The sequence below is a fragment of the Microtus ochrogaster genome, chromosome 18 (assembly GCF_000317375.1).
Source record: "Microtus ochrogaster isolate Prairie Vole_2 chromosome 18, MicOch1.0, whole genome shotgun sequence".
NCBI lineage: Eukaryota > Metazoa > Chordata > Mammalia > Rodentia > Cricetidae > Microtus > Microtus ochrogaster.
The window spans coordinates 7,618,793-7,637,549 of NC_022020.1; the positions used below are offsets into that span (position 1 = coordinate 7,618,793).

At 44.1% G+C, this 18,757-nt stretch overlaps 1 protein-coding gene across 3 annotated transcripts in view; it reads right to left on the reverse strand.

Annotated features, from left to right (window-relative positions):
* Znf521 (zinc finger protein 521) overlaps positions 1–18,757 on the reverse strand; it is a 288,933-nt gene that overhangs the window by 15,539 nt on the left and 254,637 nt on the right. For all 3 annotated transcript variants that reach the window (XM_026783544.1, XM_026783543.1, XM_005355779.2), the window contains 2 exons: positions 13,641–13,772; positions 11,089–11,204 (listed from right to left, as the gene is read on the reverse strand). In XM_026783544.1, the coding sequence (XP_026639345.1) occupies positions 11,089–11,204; positions 13,641–13,772 (248 nt within the window). The remainder of the gene's footprint in view (positions 1–11,088; positions 11,205–13,640; positions 13,773–18,757) is intronic.

Below are 18,757 nucleotides of genomic sequence, written 5' to 3' on the forward strand. Positions count from 1 at the left end.
GCCCGGTGTTCCAACGGGAGAATGAATTCAAGGTTAAGATTAGGGAGCTAAGCTGGAAGCCAGGAAGGGTTCCCCAGATGAAGTGACCCCACACTGTGTGAGCAGAAAAGACATTCTGGAGACGGGGATTCACTTACTGGGCTCCTAGCTAACATCCAATGGGATCCTGAAGGCAGAGTGAATGGCACCTGTTTCCCACTCAGGTTGGCACAGGGATGGCAGGCTCTCAGGCGACCCTGGTTTATCCTAACAAAGCCCTTTGTCTCTGATCTGAGGGAAAAAATGCGGCTCGACCCCAGATCTGTGAGCAAGCAGCCCTAGGTAAGAGGGTCACTGGAGAGGTGAGGTCTCAGCCAACCCTAAATAGGAAAGAAAAAAAAAAAGGACAGCTAGGTGCTGTCTACCCATGTCCCTTGGTCCCATGTAAATCTGCCCCAAGCTAAGACATCTGGGCGGACTGTTACTCACATTGTGCTACACAGTTTGGGCCCCATCGTTTCCCTAATCCTGTAAACTTCTTGCTGCTCTTCCTACCTTCTGCTCTCCTTTGTGGGCCACGTCTACCCCAGCTCCCTGTGTAGCCACGCTAGCATAAACACACTCCTCTCTCTGCTTTGGGAGGCGCCCTCCTGAACATAGGTAAGCGCACACGGGGTATGTTTCCCTGAAAGGACCAAGGATGGATAGGAGACGATGCTAGTGCAAAGTTGCAGACGGTTCATTCGGCTGCAGTCCAGAAAATGAATCCGATTTTTCATTCTGTCATTATAAATATTTCATTGCAAATGGTACTGATTTTCTACAACTGTGGTTAAGCAAAGGGCCTCTGTGTGAATATTTAAGGAAAAAAAAAACCCTAGGAGGAGGAAGACAAGGAAGAAGAGGGAAAAGGGAATGAAAGGTTAGCAACCAATTAATTTCTTACTTTAAATGTAAAAGGAGGCTGGAAGAACTCAACAGTGATGTAGTGTGTGACTCAAAGAAGAAGAAAAAAACATTTACTCTGCTCTTCTTCTGACAGTTTCTCATAAAATATCTGCAGTCCATCTATCTTTTAGTACTCCAGGCTCCTCTGGAGAGCAGAAAATGGCGGTTTAAAGCTCACTTCAGTGCCAGTCTGCGGGAGATTGCTTTCCACAGGACCCCCGCTGATGGAGGCCTAGGGGAAGAGGCCCAGGAGTTATTCAATCAGTCCGAGACTCTGGGGCGGCTGGGGGTCCTTTGAGGGCTGATTATAAAGCTGCCCTCCTGTTGCCTGCCTCGGAACAGAACGAAATGAGCAGCCTCTCGCTGAGAAGATTCTGCAAGAAGGAATTTCACCTGTCATGGAGTTTGTCAGAATTTCAGGATTTATCTTGGTGCAAAATTAATAAAATACCAACCAGGAATTCAGGCTGACTACTCGGCCGTGTCATCTCAAAGTGATCTTTCACCCAAGAAAACCTGGCTGGCGAGCCCAGCCACTCCTGCCCGCCTTTTTCCTCGGGAGGGTGAAGGAGGTGACAGACACACCCGGATGGCAGAACGGGATAGCCAGCCAATTACATGCAAGGAGGCCCCTGGGTGACCTCTGACCTTGTCATGGCCCTTCCAAAGCCTCTGAAATTAGCTGGGGTCTGAGCTAAAAGCATTCTGGAATCTATAGCACAGTTGCCCCCCTATGGCATCCTATCCGTTAAATCAGATGAAACTCTTCCAGACCCTTTGAAGGGGACAGTATCAGTGGATCATGTTGATGGCACACTATCAGCAAGCATTGCAGATGAATCTGGGACTGCCCAGCAACAAGCAGATCTAGGTTCAGATGTCCTCTCCTGTCTTCATTACCTCCGGGCTTCCCAGAAAGCATGGAGAGAGGGGACATGTGCACGCATGGCCTGCTGGCTCAGGGCTTCTCTGCTCTGGCCACCTCAGAACACAGTTTGCAGTTCTTCGCTCACCACAGCTATTTCAGTGACATTCTTTGAACTGAGGCCCAGGAAGTCCCAATGTAGTTTGTGCCGGGCCTCAGGAAGGGGTGGCATGCCACCACAGACAGGCTCTGTGTGTAAGGATGGGCGGCATTCATGCCAGCAGCTGGTTCAAATCCATTGGGGAGAGCAGGGGGCGGTTCTCAGAATCATGGACTCAGTCAGGTCCACTACTGACACTGAAGGCTGCTTGGGAAGAGGATGAACTTGGTTTGTGCTGGCTGTCTGTATGTACTGCATCTCTGGGCTCCCAGGTTTCCAGGGTCACCTCTTACTAGATGCTGATTGACAGTACATTTCTGGCCTAGTCAGCCATGGTCTTAAGGCATTACTGCTTCTCTGTTTTCTGACTAATATTTTCTAAATGAGACATTCACCAGGTCATCCTGCCCACCTCTCTGTTTAGTCGGGTAAGAGCCCTGTTCTGTTTTGGAGAACACCAGGAGACAGCATGTGAGGGAGGGGAGGGAAGTACGGGAAGTGTTCTCTCTCTCTCTCTCTCTCTCTCTCTCTCTCTCTCTCTCTCTCTCTCCTTCCTTGGAAGTGAGTGCACAGATGGTGGTGGGGACGTAGGGTGCTCTCAGCAGGCTTCACTGGAGATGCCTTAACTCCACAGAGGGAAAAGGGCTTCCCACCAGTAGCATCATGAATTATAACTGAGTACGGAACGAGGTCTTGGTGCCTGTCTCACAGCAAATGTGCTGTTCTATTTTCCGGCACAGTGACCTTTCACCCTTATAAACTCAAAGCATCGTCCAGCATACTAATGATATTTAATGGCAAGAGTCACCTTTTATATGTGTAGATGGCACACGAGCTTAGCCAATGCACCCAAGGTGTAGGTTGTCAATTATAAAATCGGGTTTTGCTCATGTAGAACAGGAAGCCTTTGATGGTGGAATCAGGTTTCCGGGGAAAGATGATGGGCTCTGCTGGCATGGCCTAGGACTTACATCCATGCAGGAGGGGGAGGGGACTGTGCAAGGAAGAGGATGACAGCCCCCGCCCCTGGCCCCGACGGGAGGCACAGAAGGTGCCTCACCTTTGCAGGCTCTCCTCTATTCAGAAGCTGCGCCCACCTCCTAATGCTCCCCGAGCCTATCCAGGGAAGTAATCAATGAAGGAGATGGGTTATTTCAGGCAGTGTGAAATTTCTCTGCGTTAGAAAAAGGACTCCTTTCCTCTGCTTTTCACTGTCGTTTAGAGCTCCAGAGTTGTTGCTCCAAACGACAGCACCGCGAGCAGGGCTTTTAAGCGCCATTCATCTCACCCACCCCATCTCAGGCTTTTACAGAACACCGATTTCCCTCCAATAAGGGGAACTTACTCCTTCATAGCTGCAGGGCACAGCCTGTTACGAGCTGTAGATTCGCTGCAAATATAACAATAAAGGGTACAAATGTGAAGTCCCCTCAAAATACACGGCTGGCTCTGAAGCTGCCTTGCCTTAGCAAACCCGATCAAGGGAAGCCTATCAATCTTTCTCCAAACGCTCACAACAGCTCATTGCTGGGCAGCAGTGCGAAGATCATCACCTCGAGGGATCCGGAAGATGCCGGTCTGAATTCTCTGCTCATTTCAGGGGATTGATAGTTAAAGTCTGTGACTGTCATCTCTCTTTCCCTAATTGTCACAACAGTTGGGTCTAGATGTGGTGTTTTCCAATAGTCGGAGGAAAGTTTGCAAACACCAAGGGTCTATTTTTGGCACTTAGTCTCTGCTAATGTGAGGCGTTGACCCACGTGCAGAGTAAACATCTAAAACAGGAGTTCCACGAGTCTGTCTGGAGTGCAGGGTGCTCTAGAAGTTGGGTTTCCAGCTTGCTCCAATGGACCTGACTACATAGGTGCCCAGGCAGAAGCCCCTGTTTGGAGGATAACTGTGTCTACAGTCTCTTGTTTCTAACGGAGGCAGATCTTCTGGCGCTGTGGCAGCAGGCTGCCTTGGCAACGCAGAAGAAGACTACAGGGCCAGAAAGGCCCAGCCAAGGCAGAATGTGGCAGAGGTGACAAACACTTCCAGGGGGCGGAGAGGGAGGAAGCGGCAGAACTGGCCGCAGCGCTGTCTGTACGCCCTGGCTGGATGCGCCATAAAGTCGGGCTGATGGCAGTTCAGAGATGGCCATCTGTCGTCAGCTTTGGGCCAGACAAAAAATAATGGAATGGCAGCTTGCTTACAACAGCGCTGCTGGAGGAGGAAGCGGGGCCTAGAACGGAGAGGTGGTGCTCCCTTTTTTAATAGTGAAGTGCAGTCATCAATGTGAACATCAAGAAATTAATGGATGGAGAATTTTTGAAAACTGAGCTGGGGGGAGTAGTAGAAACTATTCAGATGCAAATAAAATGTTTGCTACTTACTGCAATTACCCCGGCTGCCCTGATTCTGGTCATATTAACCACTTGGTTCTTGGACGTCTCACTACCAGGACACACGGTGGAGCAGTCAGGGCCAGACTTAGAAATGGGTGACCCAGGTTGTGCCTCCAAGTGTGCACACACAGATTAGACATTTGTCGGGACAAAATGGGTAATTGAAAATGCTTTTAGTCCAAATGAGTTCCTTGTGACAATCACACCTTTTTGCATGCTTGTTAATTTCTAGATGTAGTTTCATTAAAGGCAAAATAAAACGACTTCACCTTATGATGCACTGCAAGTGTGAGAGCGCTGCAAACTCTCCCTTTAGCCTGGAAAATCCCTCGCAATCATGGCAGGGGCGGATAGATAGTAAGGTAACAGTCACACCAAGGTTAGATTACCTATGCCCCATTTTTGCGTCTGACCTGATTAACTTTCTGCCTTCACTGGTAAGGCCAATCAATCCTGATTGAATTATCCAATATTAACAGCTGAAAGTGATCAAAACTAATGGTGAAAACACAGCACCAATCAATAAATCAATGCAAATGATTTGGTTCCTGGAGATCCGATCAAATAAAAGAGATAGATCAATTTAACCACTGAGCAAATTAAGTGGAAGTTGCCCTGGTACCAGTTTGCTTCCAAAGCCCCACAGGCCCACAAAGCAAAGAAATGAAGCGATGTATGTAATGGGCCAGTTCCAGAATCATGCACTCATTTGACACAATTTATACTCTCGCAAACCGTGGCGTCTTCCTGATACGTTTAAGGGCTGACTAATAGCTATGCAGAGGCTCTGGGTGTTAAAGAACTGTCGTGCCAAGGGGTGCGGGCCAGAATAGCAGGAAGGGGAGGAGTGTTGCGTCTTCACAGATTGTCCTCCCAAGGGGTCAGGTCCAGACAGAGTAGGGAGATTTCATCTGGGGCTGCAAAGAAACACCCTCCGAGAGTGGGCAAGGAAGGCTGGGATTGTGGCCTTTTTTTTTATGGTTTGAATAGGGATAATGACAAAAACTTTCATGTCTGTGAGAAATAAAAACTAACCACTTGAAATATACAGGAGAGCTGTGAGGAGACGGGCTTGGTGGTCAGAACAGCTTTACAAGCGTTCTATTCAGATTGGCTGCAAACTGTTTCCAGCCTCCCTGTTTACGGAGAGATTTTAGGCTCAGGTGGAGGAAAACTTGACTACAACCTGAATAAAGTTTTCTTCAGTCCAACCCAGTTTCCACCTTGCTATCTATGAAGATGCAATGAAGGAAAAACAAAACAAAACTCCCTTTTCTTAGACTTAATTGGAGGGAGTGGGCACAGGGCTTTGAAATAAGACTCCTGGAAGCCAGCTTGTACATATACTTGTACAGTCATACGCTAAGAAGGTAAAATAAGACCTCCAATTGTGTGGCAATTGTGAAGAGAGGCTATGCCTAACAATAACTCAAAGCAGGACTGAAAACTGCCAGAGAACTAGGAAACCCGAGGAAGTTTCTGATCTCTAGGAGAGAGATTTTATTTCCAGAAAATGGCCAATCTTGATTTTGTTTTCTTGGGTCAGCACTAGAAATGCCAGATGCCAGGGAAGCACTGTTCAATGACGGTCTGATGTCTTCCTTACCACCCCAAGGAAGGTACCGCCCAGGACTTTCGGGCTGGAGAGTACAACACCCTCTGCTGGAATGCTGGAATCATTCTAACAATAGATTAGATACTATCTCATACAAGAATGATTTATCTATAAAATATCTTTGAAAGTTGACTGTAAACATTCTTTGAATTGCTTTTGGTATCTCACAGCATGAGTGGCATCATGGTACATGTAAGATACAGAATTATCTATCACCCCCCCAACCTAATAACCTCACTGGGCCTAGTGTACTTATTGACAAAGACTCCGAAATGCCCCAACACACATAATTTAATACTCTGAAGCACATAATTGAAGCACCTGTACTGAAATGTCAACTGAGAACCAGGTAGCAAGGGACCCAGAGAGGCACGTTTCAATACCATGCTGTTGTCTTGTGTGCTCCTTGTTATACACAGCAATTCATTTTTCTCTCAGAAATGTGACCATAAAACTCAAGCACTAGTAAAACTGTGGCATGAAAGATATTCATCAAAATCAGGTGACAAGCTGGGAAAGAGACTTGAGGGCAAATCACACCCTGCAGGGGCGTTCCCCACCCACATACCAGGTGACTGCTGTATTCTCCTTGTGCACACCCTGCCTTTGCCACACAGGAGTCGACGCTCAGCTAGGCCAATCTGTTCTACCACACTACAAGAACTTCCCTACCTCCACTACGCCCTCCATGATGGCCGACTCCCTCAGAGTGCAGAGGGAGAGGCAGACTCTAACGCTGCTACTCAGTCGCAGCTGTTTCAGAGTGGTACCTAGAAGAAGGATTGCGGTGAGAAAGAAGGCCCGTTTGACAGCTTCCTAAAATGCTCACCACTGCACAAACCACTTTGGATACAAATGTGCATCGAAGGGTATTGCTCTCGACCACATCATGCCCTCTTAAGGCAGCAGCCCTATATTCTGCCTTGAAGATTTATTTTACTACATCATTTATGTGCACGTATGTGCACAAGTCCAGCAACTCCATGTGCACACATTTATATGGGCCTTGTGAAGGCCAGAAGAGGACATCAAATTTCCTGAAGCGGGAGCTATAACCTGACATGGGTGCTGAGAACCAAACTCAAGTCCTCTTACAAGAGCAGTAACAACCCGTAACAGTGGAACCAGATCTCTAGCCCCATAAATTCTGCTTTAAAAAACCCTGCAGTCTATTAGGGAAACATGTGAAACCCCGAACACATCCATTTATTTTCCAAATAACATAAAGTTCTATTTGTTGAAATAATGGGCTTTTATTCCCAAATACCTTTCCCTTCCTGCCACATGCCTTGGCTAATATATCAGGTTTCCCCACAAAAGTCTGTGCGTGTGAGTGGACATGAGCGCTCCTGGAAAATGCAAAGGTAATATCCCAGGAAGAATGAAGCACTCTATACCTTCCTCTCCAGACTCTGGGTCAGCAAGATTACAGGGCCGACTGAAGATGAGGGCTGCACACTAACACACAGTGTGTGCTCCTTTGTCCCACATGGAGTATTTCACAGAAAGACACAGTGACAACCGAAGGTGCTCACAGACTAAAACTGCGTGCTCAGTCCTCTGAAGAGGAACAGCATCGGAGGGATTTCTTAAATTTGGATTGGTGTTGTATGTAATGTAAGTGAAAGTACACACCCCATATATATGTGTACTTATATACATCCATGTCTATATAACTGCACTCTCACACAAAAACATGATAACTTGCCAGGTGGTGGTGGCGCACACCTTAAATCCCAGTACTCGGGAGGCAGAAACAGGCAGATCTCTTGTGAGTTTGAGGCACGTTTCAGGACAGGCACCAAAGCTACAGAGATTTCTGTCTCAAAAATCCAACCAAGCAACCAAACAAAAAAACCCGCGATAACTTTCCTCTACGTTGCTTCCTCTGTAAGTCTACCCATATATCCACACATACACACAATAATATATACATGTATAAGCACATACATGGAGGTAAATTTTATATCCAACAAGTAAATGGCTGTCCGTAAAAGTTGCTTTCATGTTTTAACTGTGAAATAGTAAAGGAAGTCAGAAGATCATCTCTGCGCCATTGGAGGCTATTCCACAGTGGTGCGCCTGAGCAGTTTAGAATGTTTGTTCTATGCTTACCCCATTTTTCTGACGCTTAAGTAAGAGGCAGGTAATTTGAATGCTTTAAGATAGCTTATATAATTGCAGTTCTTGGAGATTTAATTTCATGTACTCCTGTGCAACGTCCTTTCTAAACTTTAATGGTATGAAAATGTAGGTGAGTTCAAGTGGCTTAAAATACATTTTTAACATATCAAGGTACAAAGGATAGTGAATGATAAATTCTGTTATTTTTGTGACAGTATTTTCTACTGTCATCTTAATTTCGGTTCAATTCTCCTTCATCCTTGCAAACCAAAGAACTCTGTTTTCTTATTTTCTATACAGGAAATTGATATTTTAAAAAACACATAAACTTCACTTTTTAAGGTACTATGGGTACTGAAAGAATAGGTACACGGACTTCTTGGGTCAAAATGTAACTGTGAAGGTACTGTTAAAACTAGAAAAAGTCAACTTTTGATGCAGTTTCCCCCAGTGTTGCTGAAACTGGAGCCACTGCTATTACTGAGCATTTTAGAAAACAGATTTTTAGATATTCCCATAGCTGGATTATAGCTTTCCAAAGTAATGAATATGAAGTCAGTATTTCATCTCAGCTTTGCAACAATTACCCTCAGTAGCCATCAGTGCTGTTCTTATTTAAGAAGTGGTGGCCACAGAGGTTGAGTGTTGGTACAGATGTCAAGACAAGCATGCATGTTCCACAGCTCTGGCTCACATCCCAGTTAGAGTGAATGAATCAGATGTGTCTTAAGAGAGCTCTGACTTCATGAGGCCACAGAGATTCTCAGGGCAGCAGAGAGAGCAGTGCATTCTAGAATGTCTACCTCTAGCTTGGTCACCTAGATGCTCGTGAGTTGTCTGAAAGATCAAAACTATTTTATTCCAGCATTTGTAAACACCCTGCTCACCTCAAGAGGCTACGACCTGGAAGTGACGGAAATTAATGGACTACAATAGATGGATCCCCACATAAACCAAAACTCTTTAAGGTTCTTCAAGAAATTTCTGAGCTGCTCAAGGCTTCCCAGGATCAGAGAGGTGGAGAAAAACACTGAAAGAAAGTGAAGACCACATGCTCCAGGAAGCCTCTCACGTTGGAAGGATGTGTCTAACTAAGTCTAATCTGTTGGGTCACAGGTCTCTACCATCACAGTGCTGAGCTCTCTGTGAAAGACACCGAAAATGTTCCAGCTTGGAATGTGCCCACAAAGAACCAAACTAAAAGTCTGGTGTAAGCATTTAGATGTTGGATAGGTTTCAGTCCCTATGCAATGTCTACAACTTTCATCCTAAGCTGTTACTTCATTCTATTTCAAATTTTACATGCTATTCAACAGAACAATGGAGTGTTTTCATCTGTACAGAGGCATAAAAACCATGCTTCATATGATTTACTCTTTAACACATGTTGCAATTAAACCAGTATTTTTCCCCACGAAGGAAGGTAATGTTATTTTAGTCTGATACAAGTACAACTTGGACTATTTTCTATACTTGTTGGCAGACATACGTGATGGGATCCAGCACTTAGAAATAACAAAATGTTAAATAGCAACTTTAGTTTTCCTTCATGGCCAATGGTGTAATTCAGTGGCTTCATTTACCTCCTAAATGCCATCTAACTTAGTTGTTTAGAATAATAACCGAGTAGAAAAACTGCAGGTTCTCTATTCTGATCTATGGCTCCTCTAAGTCTTGCACCACCAAACCCACTCCCCTCCCCGGGGAATAAAGATACCCTAGAGGTGGCAGGAGGTGTGTAGGTAAGAGCAGGCTATCTCTATGTTACTTGGTCTTGGCTCCGGGTGCAGAATCCAAACACACCCATTTCAAGCCAATGAGTAGTGTCAGTGATGTTCATAATCTAAGAGTTCAAGTGCAGCCCCACTTTTCCCATAGGAAAAGCAAGATTTAAGGAAATTCCTCATGGGGATAGTCCAGATCTCACTCCTTTTTTCTTTTCCTTTTTCCCCTTTAAGAAACAAAAGGCAATGAAAAAGTCACGCTCCTCTTTGAAGTGACAATTCTGGAATAGAATCCAGGTTTTTTTGTCTTTGTTTCTCTTCCATTTTTTGGTTTTCTTGAGATAGAGTGTCTTTGTGACCTCATATTTCCTGTTTGTGGGGCTGGCCTTGAACTTGTGAACCTGGGATTGCTCGCACGTGTCATCATGCTCTCTGAATCTTGTTTTCCTTGCCCCACTTTTCCGTGATGCCAGGGTTAACCCAATGCCTTGTGCATGACAGCAATTACTTCACTGTTGAGCAACATCTGCAGCCCCTGGACTCGATTCTTAATTTTAGCTACTATTCCTGAGAGTCACCCAAGAAACCAAACATGCACGTTTTATACCTTATATTTATACCTATAATTTTATTTTTGCCTTATAAGAACCTGTGAGTGTGAAGTTTGTTCTTTTTCTTTGTATCTGAGGTTCAGGGAAGTCATGGACCAAGATCAGTCATATGTCTAGTAAAGGGTACCTCAAAGGCCCAAGCCAACACCTTGGGGTGCTCAGATTTCAACCCAAAAGCTGTGGTTTCAGCAGTAATTACTCAGTTGCCCAATGTGGAACAAATACATCCTGGACAAAACAAGAATATAATTTCTTTCATTATTCCCCACCCTGTCCTTGCTTTTCCAGTGTTCAGCCTCTGGACAACAATGACTGGACATCCATCCAGCATGACTCCCAGTGGGAAGACAGCATGAATAAAACAAGACTTGGGAGAATGAACTCGGGCGAGTGCACTGAATGATCCCGCAGTCCGGTCCACCCGACCCCACGTCCTTCACGCTGGGTCAGAAGGTCCAATTATAGGCCTCTTCTTGCTTTTTTTTAAATGATTGACAGCAGCCAGAGGCAAAATTATTTTGATGTCTATTAATCTGGTCTCTAATTTTCTTTTTGCCTCCAAAAACACAAAAGCATTCTAGAAGCCCAGAGTAAGAGAGATTCTGAACCCACAGCTAAAATGCCCTGTGAGAGTAACAAGTGGGTTCAGTCCCAGCTTTCTCAGGAGGCCATTACCTGCAGCTCTGTCTGGAAGAAAAACTTCTGTGGACACTGCGTGCAGTCATAGATCTTGTCCTCTTGTCCATGGGCAGAGAATATATGCTGCTGCAACTTGTTGGCCTGGACAAACACTGAAATAACAAAGAGAATGGAGGTGGGGACTGTTAGCTCGCTGTGTTCTGAGCCGATGACCCACCATGCACGGGTAGCAGGGAGAATGCCTGGCACACCTCCTGGGCAGGACTGGGTCCTGCCATTTGGGGAGAGCAGGAACACAGTTGCTCATGGCTGGGTCTCCGGCCTTTGTCAGGATGCGCTCCACCCAGCACCCAATTCAAGCCAAAGACTCGAAAGCAGTACTTTAAGGAAGCCCTGCTCCCCTATAAATCTTTGAAAATAAAAGCCAAGAACTGTCAAATACACAGCTCTGTCTCATAGGAAATGACTCCAACGTTGCAGCAACCTACAGGTTAAGAAATCATGGCTGCCCAAACCCTGTTTATTGCATTTGCCTAAAGTTATAGCTGGCAAACAGTTCTCCATTTAAATGTGTTAATGCTAAAAAATCATATCCCCCAGCTACTCTGGGGCACTGTCTATAAATGTGCAGCAGAACGGCAGGTAAATTCTCTTTGGATACTTTAAGATCAACTCGGCCTACACACGGAATGCAAGGGTTTCAATAATATAAACATGTTCAATTTTAATGACTACAAAACAAGGCCCTAAGACTGTGTAACAGTTTACCTAGGAGACATACTATTAATAATTAAATTGTATATGCCAGAGGCGCTGTTTGGGTTGGCAGAGCTGACTTCTGATGGATGCCTGGTGCACTGTGACCTAAAAAAGTTTGCATCTACAATATTAATCTGTATAGGCATGGAAAGGACTTATTAAAGATGCTGCTGTTTGACTTTGACTCCACTCTGATCATTAAAATTATTCTAATTGCCAGACAACCTATGATATTACAGTATTGTTCTTGTGAGTCATACGTTTCAATCACATTTCTCATTCCCTGAAAAACACTCTCAGCTGCCCTTTCACACCTGACGCGCTTACATCGGAAGGAAGGGTTCTTTCTCCTGACTGTCATTTCCAGATGACTTCAAGACACAATAAAACAATCACATCTGTCTGTACAGATGACTTCAAGACACAATAAAACAATCACATCTGTCTGTACAGAAACACAGGCTGCTCTTGATGCGGTTTGTTTCCTTACTTAGCTCAAAAACAACAACAACAACAAAAGCAACAAAAATGGGAATTTTATCCAGGTTTTCAACTTACGTGACTATAGCTCCTTTTGTTTTATGAGGCTCCAGCTACAACATGAAAGAACTATTTCATTATAACATTTAATTGTGGAGACTTGATCCAGTATTCTTTGATGAATCCTTATTAGGTACCTGGACAAAGGACCTGGGTTCTTGATTCTTTGTATCTTATGATTCATATTCATAGTGAGAGTGTAACAGTAGCTTTAATAAAATAAAAACATTGGGAGAGTAAACAAAAGAGATAGAAAGATTAACAGATGGAGTGGGAGCATGACGGCCCTTGTTAAAGGCACAGTCATCAACATATACTTAAGGTGTGACTAGCAAGGGGTGTGAATGGGTGTGGCCCCGTTTTTCGATTTCATTACAGAACATAAATCTATAGATTGGATTCAGTGAAGGTAAATAATCAATGCCTATGATTTTGCTCTGCAAACAAAGAAGTTACTTTTGAGGGCAAGATATCTATAGCTCTGTGTCTACGTGTGCATTCTTCCGAGTCCCAGACACATGCAAAATAATCACTGAGGAGTTTTAAAGTAGCCATGACCATCTTGGGGCAGGAGTAGAAATATGTGATCATATTTCAGCTTTCATGGGCTTCCAATAATGAATTCTGATTTTGTGTGTGTGTGTGTGTGTGTGTGTGTGTGTGAGAGAGAGAGAGAGAGAGAAAGAGAGAGAGAGAGAGAAAGAGAGAGAGATCTGACAACTGTGCCATTGTAACATCGAATAATGCTTTCATAAAATTGTATAGTCCTATTAACCTTTAAAATACAATCTCACAAGAAATAATCATCTTGCTTAATGTGTTTACTAGTTCCAAGAAGTCTGGGAGTATTTCAGTTACACACAACACACTGCTTTTCATGAAGATGGTATAAAACTCTCCAGGTTGAGGTCACATACATGTGGAACACCAGGACCACAATTTTAGTTGAACATCGAGGACTGAAAAGCAGTCTGGCCTTGGTAACCTTTTAACATCGCGAGGAAGCAGAGTGAACCCAACGTGGACGTCATTTTCCAAGTGGAAAAGTGTAAACTTGGGCAAGAACTTGAAATGCCATTTGTTCATCCTGACAGTTAACCTTCCCACCTGGCTCAGTCTCTAAAGCAGACTGCAATCAATAATGCTAATCAGCAGAAATCAAACATCTTCCCCCAAATTGAACTGGAGTCGCTCGGTAAAAGGCCAAGCAGTGGGAAGTACGGTTGGGAGAAAGGACGTGGCGGGGTCAGAGCACACACAGGCTGATTTTACTTTAGGAAAAGTCTTACCTGTGAAACAGACAGGGCACTTGAAGGTGCCTCCCATCCCTTCAAAGCTGTGCTCTATCAGGTGGCACTGAAGTTTGGCAGGGGAGTCGAAGGTCTGGCTGCAGAGTTTGCACTCGTGATTCAGTCCTTCATCTGTGGAGAAGACATGACAGAAAAGGTGAAACCGTGTGTCTACGACAGACCAAGGTTGCCTCTCACTGCAAGTCCCGCTCCCAACAAACATAAATATGGAGTTGTGTATAGCTACACCACCCAGAATATAACTGACCCCTAAGCATGGGGCAGTAGGTACACTTTCTGGCCATCTTATGTTATTATTGAGTTAACAGCAATTTAAAACATTTAAAATTTAAAAACCAATAATCACAAATCATATTTTACCTTGAGATTTTTAGTGTATTGATAACAAGGTTTCTACTCTAATGATTAGGATTTCATGAGTTCTAGATATTTCCAAAGGCCTAAACAATGGAAGGGATAGGAAAGTGGAATGGCTTCTTGCTCCTCTGCTTTGCCCAGAAGACCATAAAGCTGCTTCTGCCCCTGACCACAGGTTTTCTTGGTCTTCCTCTAGTACAGACTTCTGCTGCTACGAGATGCTCTGGCAATTCTGAAAGATTAATTTGTACGGTGCTTTATCAGCGCTTGCTCCTCTGCTTTGCATTCCTAGCCCATGATATTCAACCCCAGGTCACTGATCCCTTAACTTTGCTTGACAGTCTCGGTCTTGCCCCTGACTCCTACCTGTCTACCTGCCTCGTTCCCACTTTTCTGTGATCCAGGCTCACTTCTGACAAGTTCTAGATCATTGGCTATCACAAGATGGCAGAAGAAAGATTCTGATTGTGACGATTGCTAAGTTAACAGTTCATAGTCTAGCTAGACAGCAGTCCCCTCACTAAAGCTAACCACTTGGTGAATGACACAGCTTACTGCATTTCCCGAGCTGCAAACATGTCTGCAAATACAGATGACTCAGCCTCACAACCACTCATGAGGAGTGCTGTTGTTACACCCATTCAACAGACGAGAAAGCCATGACCTAGAGAACGTACAGTTGTTCTCTGGATCCGAGGGGCTATAACTAAAGGAGCCAGTGGGTTGGCCTCAGGGTTCATGACCTAGATAGGCTATGACATAACATACACCCACTATCCCCAGGATGATCTGCTAGGAGAGCAAGCGAGAGCCAGCACACCAGCTTACACCCTTTCTACGTCACACGCCTACCTTCTGTTTGCAAAAGTTAGAGATATTCCTAAGATCTCTGTCAGACACGCTAAGGCCAGGCATGTTAGCTATCTTTACACCCTGGGAACAGCAAATCTCAACTCCAAAGGCATTTCCTGCATAGGTGCTTCACGAGTTGGGTTCTGACAATAAGAAGGTTCAATTACAAAGTGAATTATTAGCTAACTAGGAGCAAAATTGCTCTATTTGTATTCCTAATCTTTCTTCTCACTTAGGTGTGAGTCTTCCGAAGTGGAGGACAGGCATTTGTACAGGAGACAGCAAAGCACTAATTAGGCCCCCAGTACAATACACATTTCACAGGAGACAGAGCCCACTCTGGATCTGGGTGGCACAGCAAACTCCTTGATTATAATTATGTATAAAGAGAAGTCTAATTGTGCCGACCGACACGACAAGGGGTTACACGAAAAGCTTCAGGGATTATAGAAGATCAATTGTTCTTTTTTTTTTAAAGTCTGTTCTTTTCTCTTAAATCCTAAATTCACCAGAAATTTCCCAGATTCATTAGGAGACATAAGAAACACTATTTATGCAGAGAATCAGATCACCTGAAATATGTCAATTTTTAAAATTTCCTAAATATTGTATAACTTTATTTTGAGTAGTAAGAAGATACTAAATAGTTTTAATTTCAAAACACCATCTAAAATTTTTTTTTGCTTTTCCACACTGTGCTCAATAAATGCAAACAAGAAAAATAGCAATTAATATACTTTCTCTTTCCCTACTTTTTGTTTTGAGAACCAAGGTATAGCCACCTGGTGTATCTGTGAACACAGTTATTCTGAGTTCTTGGGTTATCAGACTGTTAAGTCACATGATGTGTTTTGCTGATGTCTTTCCTTGGGGACAGTGGCTGACTGCTATATGTACATAAACGGGATTATTTAACTTAAGAGGCTTTTTAATGTGACACTCTCCTTTTTGATTACACACATTTTGTACGTAAAATAATAAAAAGTGAATAAAATATGCTTGTATGAGTGTAAGGAAAATGTCCTCACCCATTTTCCCCATTTTCAACTCAGAGTAAAGCAGTACCCCAAAAGTTAAATGATTTAAATTTAGTCAAATGAATCAAGAATGGTGACAGCCATGGAGTTATTTATGCATTATTAGCAAGACTTATTTTTCAAAGATTCTACCCTTTGTTTGTGGGATACCAATCATACCATATCATATCAAGCATTTTTCAGAGCTATTTTTTATAGTTTTAAAGCACATTACAATATTGAAAAACAATACAAGTATAACTGTCTTCTATTTGTAGGTTAAACAGTGAGAGCCCCCCCCCTGCCCATAAATGCATCTCCAAGTCATTTGAACAAGAGAGAAAGACATCTCAACTGTTATCCAGCTAATAGTAAGCCTGAAAGGACACCCTGGCCGACTGTGGGAACCCTGGCCATCCTCTCCTCTGCTCCTTCCCTGAGCTCTTCCCATTCTTGCAGAGGGCCAGGACAAAAGGGGAGTGGACAAGATAGCTTTCTCAGCTGTCACTGTGACAGAGAGCCTGCAGAAGCAGCTTCAGGGAGGACCACGGTTTTAGGGATGCACAGTTGACCATGGAGAAGACAGGGCAGCTGGAGCTCCAGCTGTTTTGTGGAGTTTGTTCCATGTGCTTGCTCTGTTTGGGGGGAATCAGGAAATAGAGGCTCTGGCTGGAGGCAGTGCATGTGATAACCCCAGGACCAAGTCCTCAGCGTCCTGTTTCTCATAGCTAGGCTCTGCTTCCTCAAGTCTGCACAATCTTTCTAAATAGGGGCCAGCAGCTGAGAAGCAAGAATTCTGACATAAGAGCCCAGGGGCTACAACAGGGACCCAAGCATCTATGTCTACTGTTGGCTAAACCCTTTGTTTCCCTTCTAACTCAGCAGGGACAGCCATAAGAGAATGCCAGCACAACTTGATAGGGAGAATCTCAAAAGTCGCTTCATCCAGAGACCCTGCTGAATCTGCCCTCATGAACTGTTTCCCCCTTTGTGGTCTGCAGCAGTGTCTCACTGTTAAAGAACTGAAAGCCCACACCATGGAGGGCTACATCTGCACTAAAGGCCATTTCCTTGCTCACGGTCCAATCAACACCTCCAATTTCAATTTCAAGTGGGATCTGCCCAGAAACCAGAACTTGCACCTTACTTCCTCTTTTTTAAAGGTGCCAAAGAGCTTAAAAATTCAATCAAAATCACCATTTTTCCTCCCTGGAAAGGTAGCAGCTGACAGTAATTGGATAATACAGTCTGACTCATTTATTAAAAAGAGATTCAGAGTCAATTGACTTAATAACCATTACAATATTTCATTAAGGCTATAATAGGCTAGCACAGCCCTTTTTTAAACATGAAGAGTTGTAGGTGGGATCTTTGGATGAAACTTCTAGATGCTTCCAGCCCATGATTTCTGCTTATCTACAGTCACCAGACTCTCTAAAATGAGTATACTTTATCTCTGCATGTTACTCTGAAGCAGGGAGGGAAGAAGGAGGAGGAGAGGGGAGGGAGAGATCTTTCCGTGCTCTGCTAATAAAGACTGATTGCAACACTGGAATCTTTGTAGCTAAAAGGTTGATGGGAAATGAACAATATGATGGAGTAGAGAAAATCACAAGTGCTGCTCATTAGGACTGGAAGTGTTCTGGTCACATAAACATGAAAATAGAAATCAGTGCAAGGAAAGGGAGAATAAAACCACAGAGTGCAAATCCACCAGCCAAAGAGTTCATTCTAAGCCTGGCTCGCTGCAGAATGCACACAGCATCCCCAAATCGTGTACTCTGGCAGTTGTGAGGGTACCCAGTGACACGGATAAAAGGTCAGCATGGCCTTCTCCTACTGAGCACATACTAGAGGCTGATGAATAGCTGTCCTGGTTTCCACTGCAAGGGAGGACTGAGGACGCTTCAGCATAACTGAGAAATAATGTCACACATACAGAAACCGGAGTTAAGACAATTATTTTCATTCGCTAATCTTTGTGTAAGTATGGACATAAATGTAAACAGGAATCAAGTCTACACGAGAGTTTGACACTCATGTAAATATTTACTTCCATGTTAAATGTTTCAGGGAAGGAGTCTGCATATGTAATTGGTGTGCATTGCCTGAGAGACGTGATGAATTATGACCAACTTTGTGCTCACAGGGAACACTCGTTCTGTCTCAACCAGAGTTAGCTCGTTCTTTCTCTGTCCACTATCAACTCAGTGATAGTCCACAGGACTGGAGGGCAGCTGAACTCTTCAAAGAGTCAACAGTCACCACTTAGATGCCCAAGCCGAGGCCACCAAGTTGAACACAAGCTTTAGACAATGGCATTTCTCTCAGCAGCCTACAGACAATGTGTCCCACGCTTATACCCATTTCCCTCAATAAAGAACAAAATAAAGAACAAAAATCCAGAGGAGGTACAAGCAAATGTTCAGGAGGTAAGCTACATGCAGTTATCTTAGAAATCACTGGCGGCCCCTCCTACATCATGTCATCAACACCAGGGCCATTAATGGGAACGATTTTAACGGTTTATAAGTAGAATCCCTTCTATTTACCCTCGAGAATGACTGGAAGGATCCTCCTAGACTCTGCTCTAGAAATCTATAAGTCGAAGCCCACCCCCACCCCACATCATGTGATAGGGGCCATCCTTAAAAAGCTCTGATCTGACAGGGAGTGAACTCTACCCTCAGAATCCAAGCAGAGGAACCAGATGCCCTGCAGCTGTAATTCGTCCGCCAGTTGAATGTGTATACCACTCTATGCTTACACACACATATATATTTTAAACCCAAGAACTATGCCCTGGACCAATTCCCAACACCCACTCCCGCCCCTGCCATGCTTTGCTTTGCTTCTTCCCTGAGTTAATTT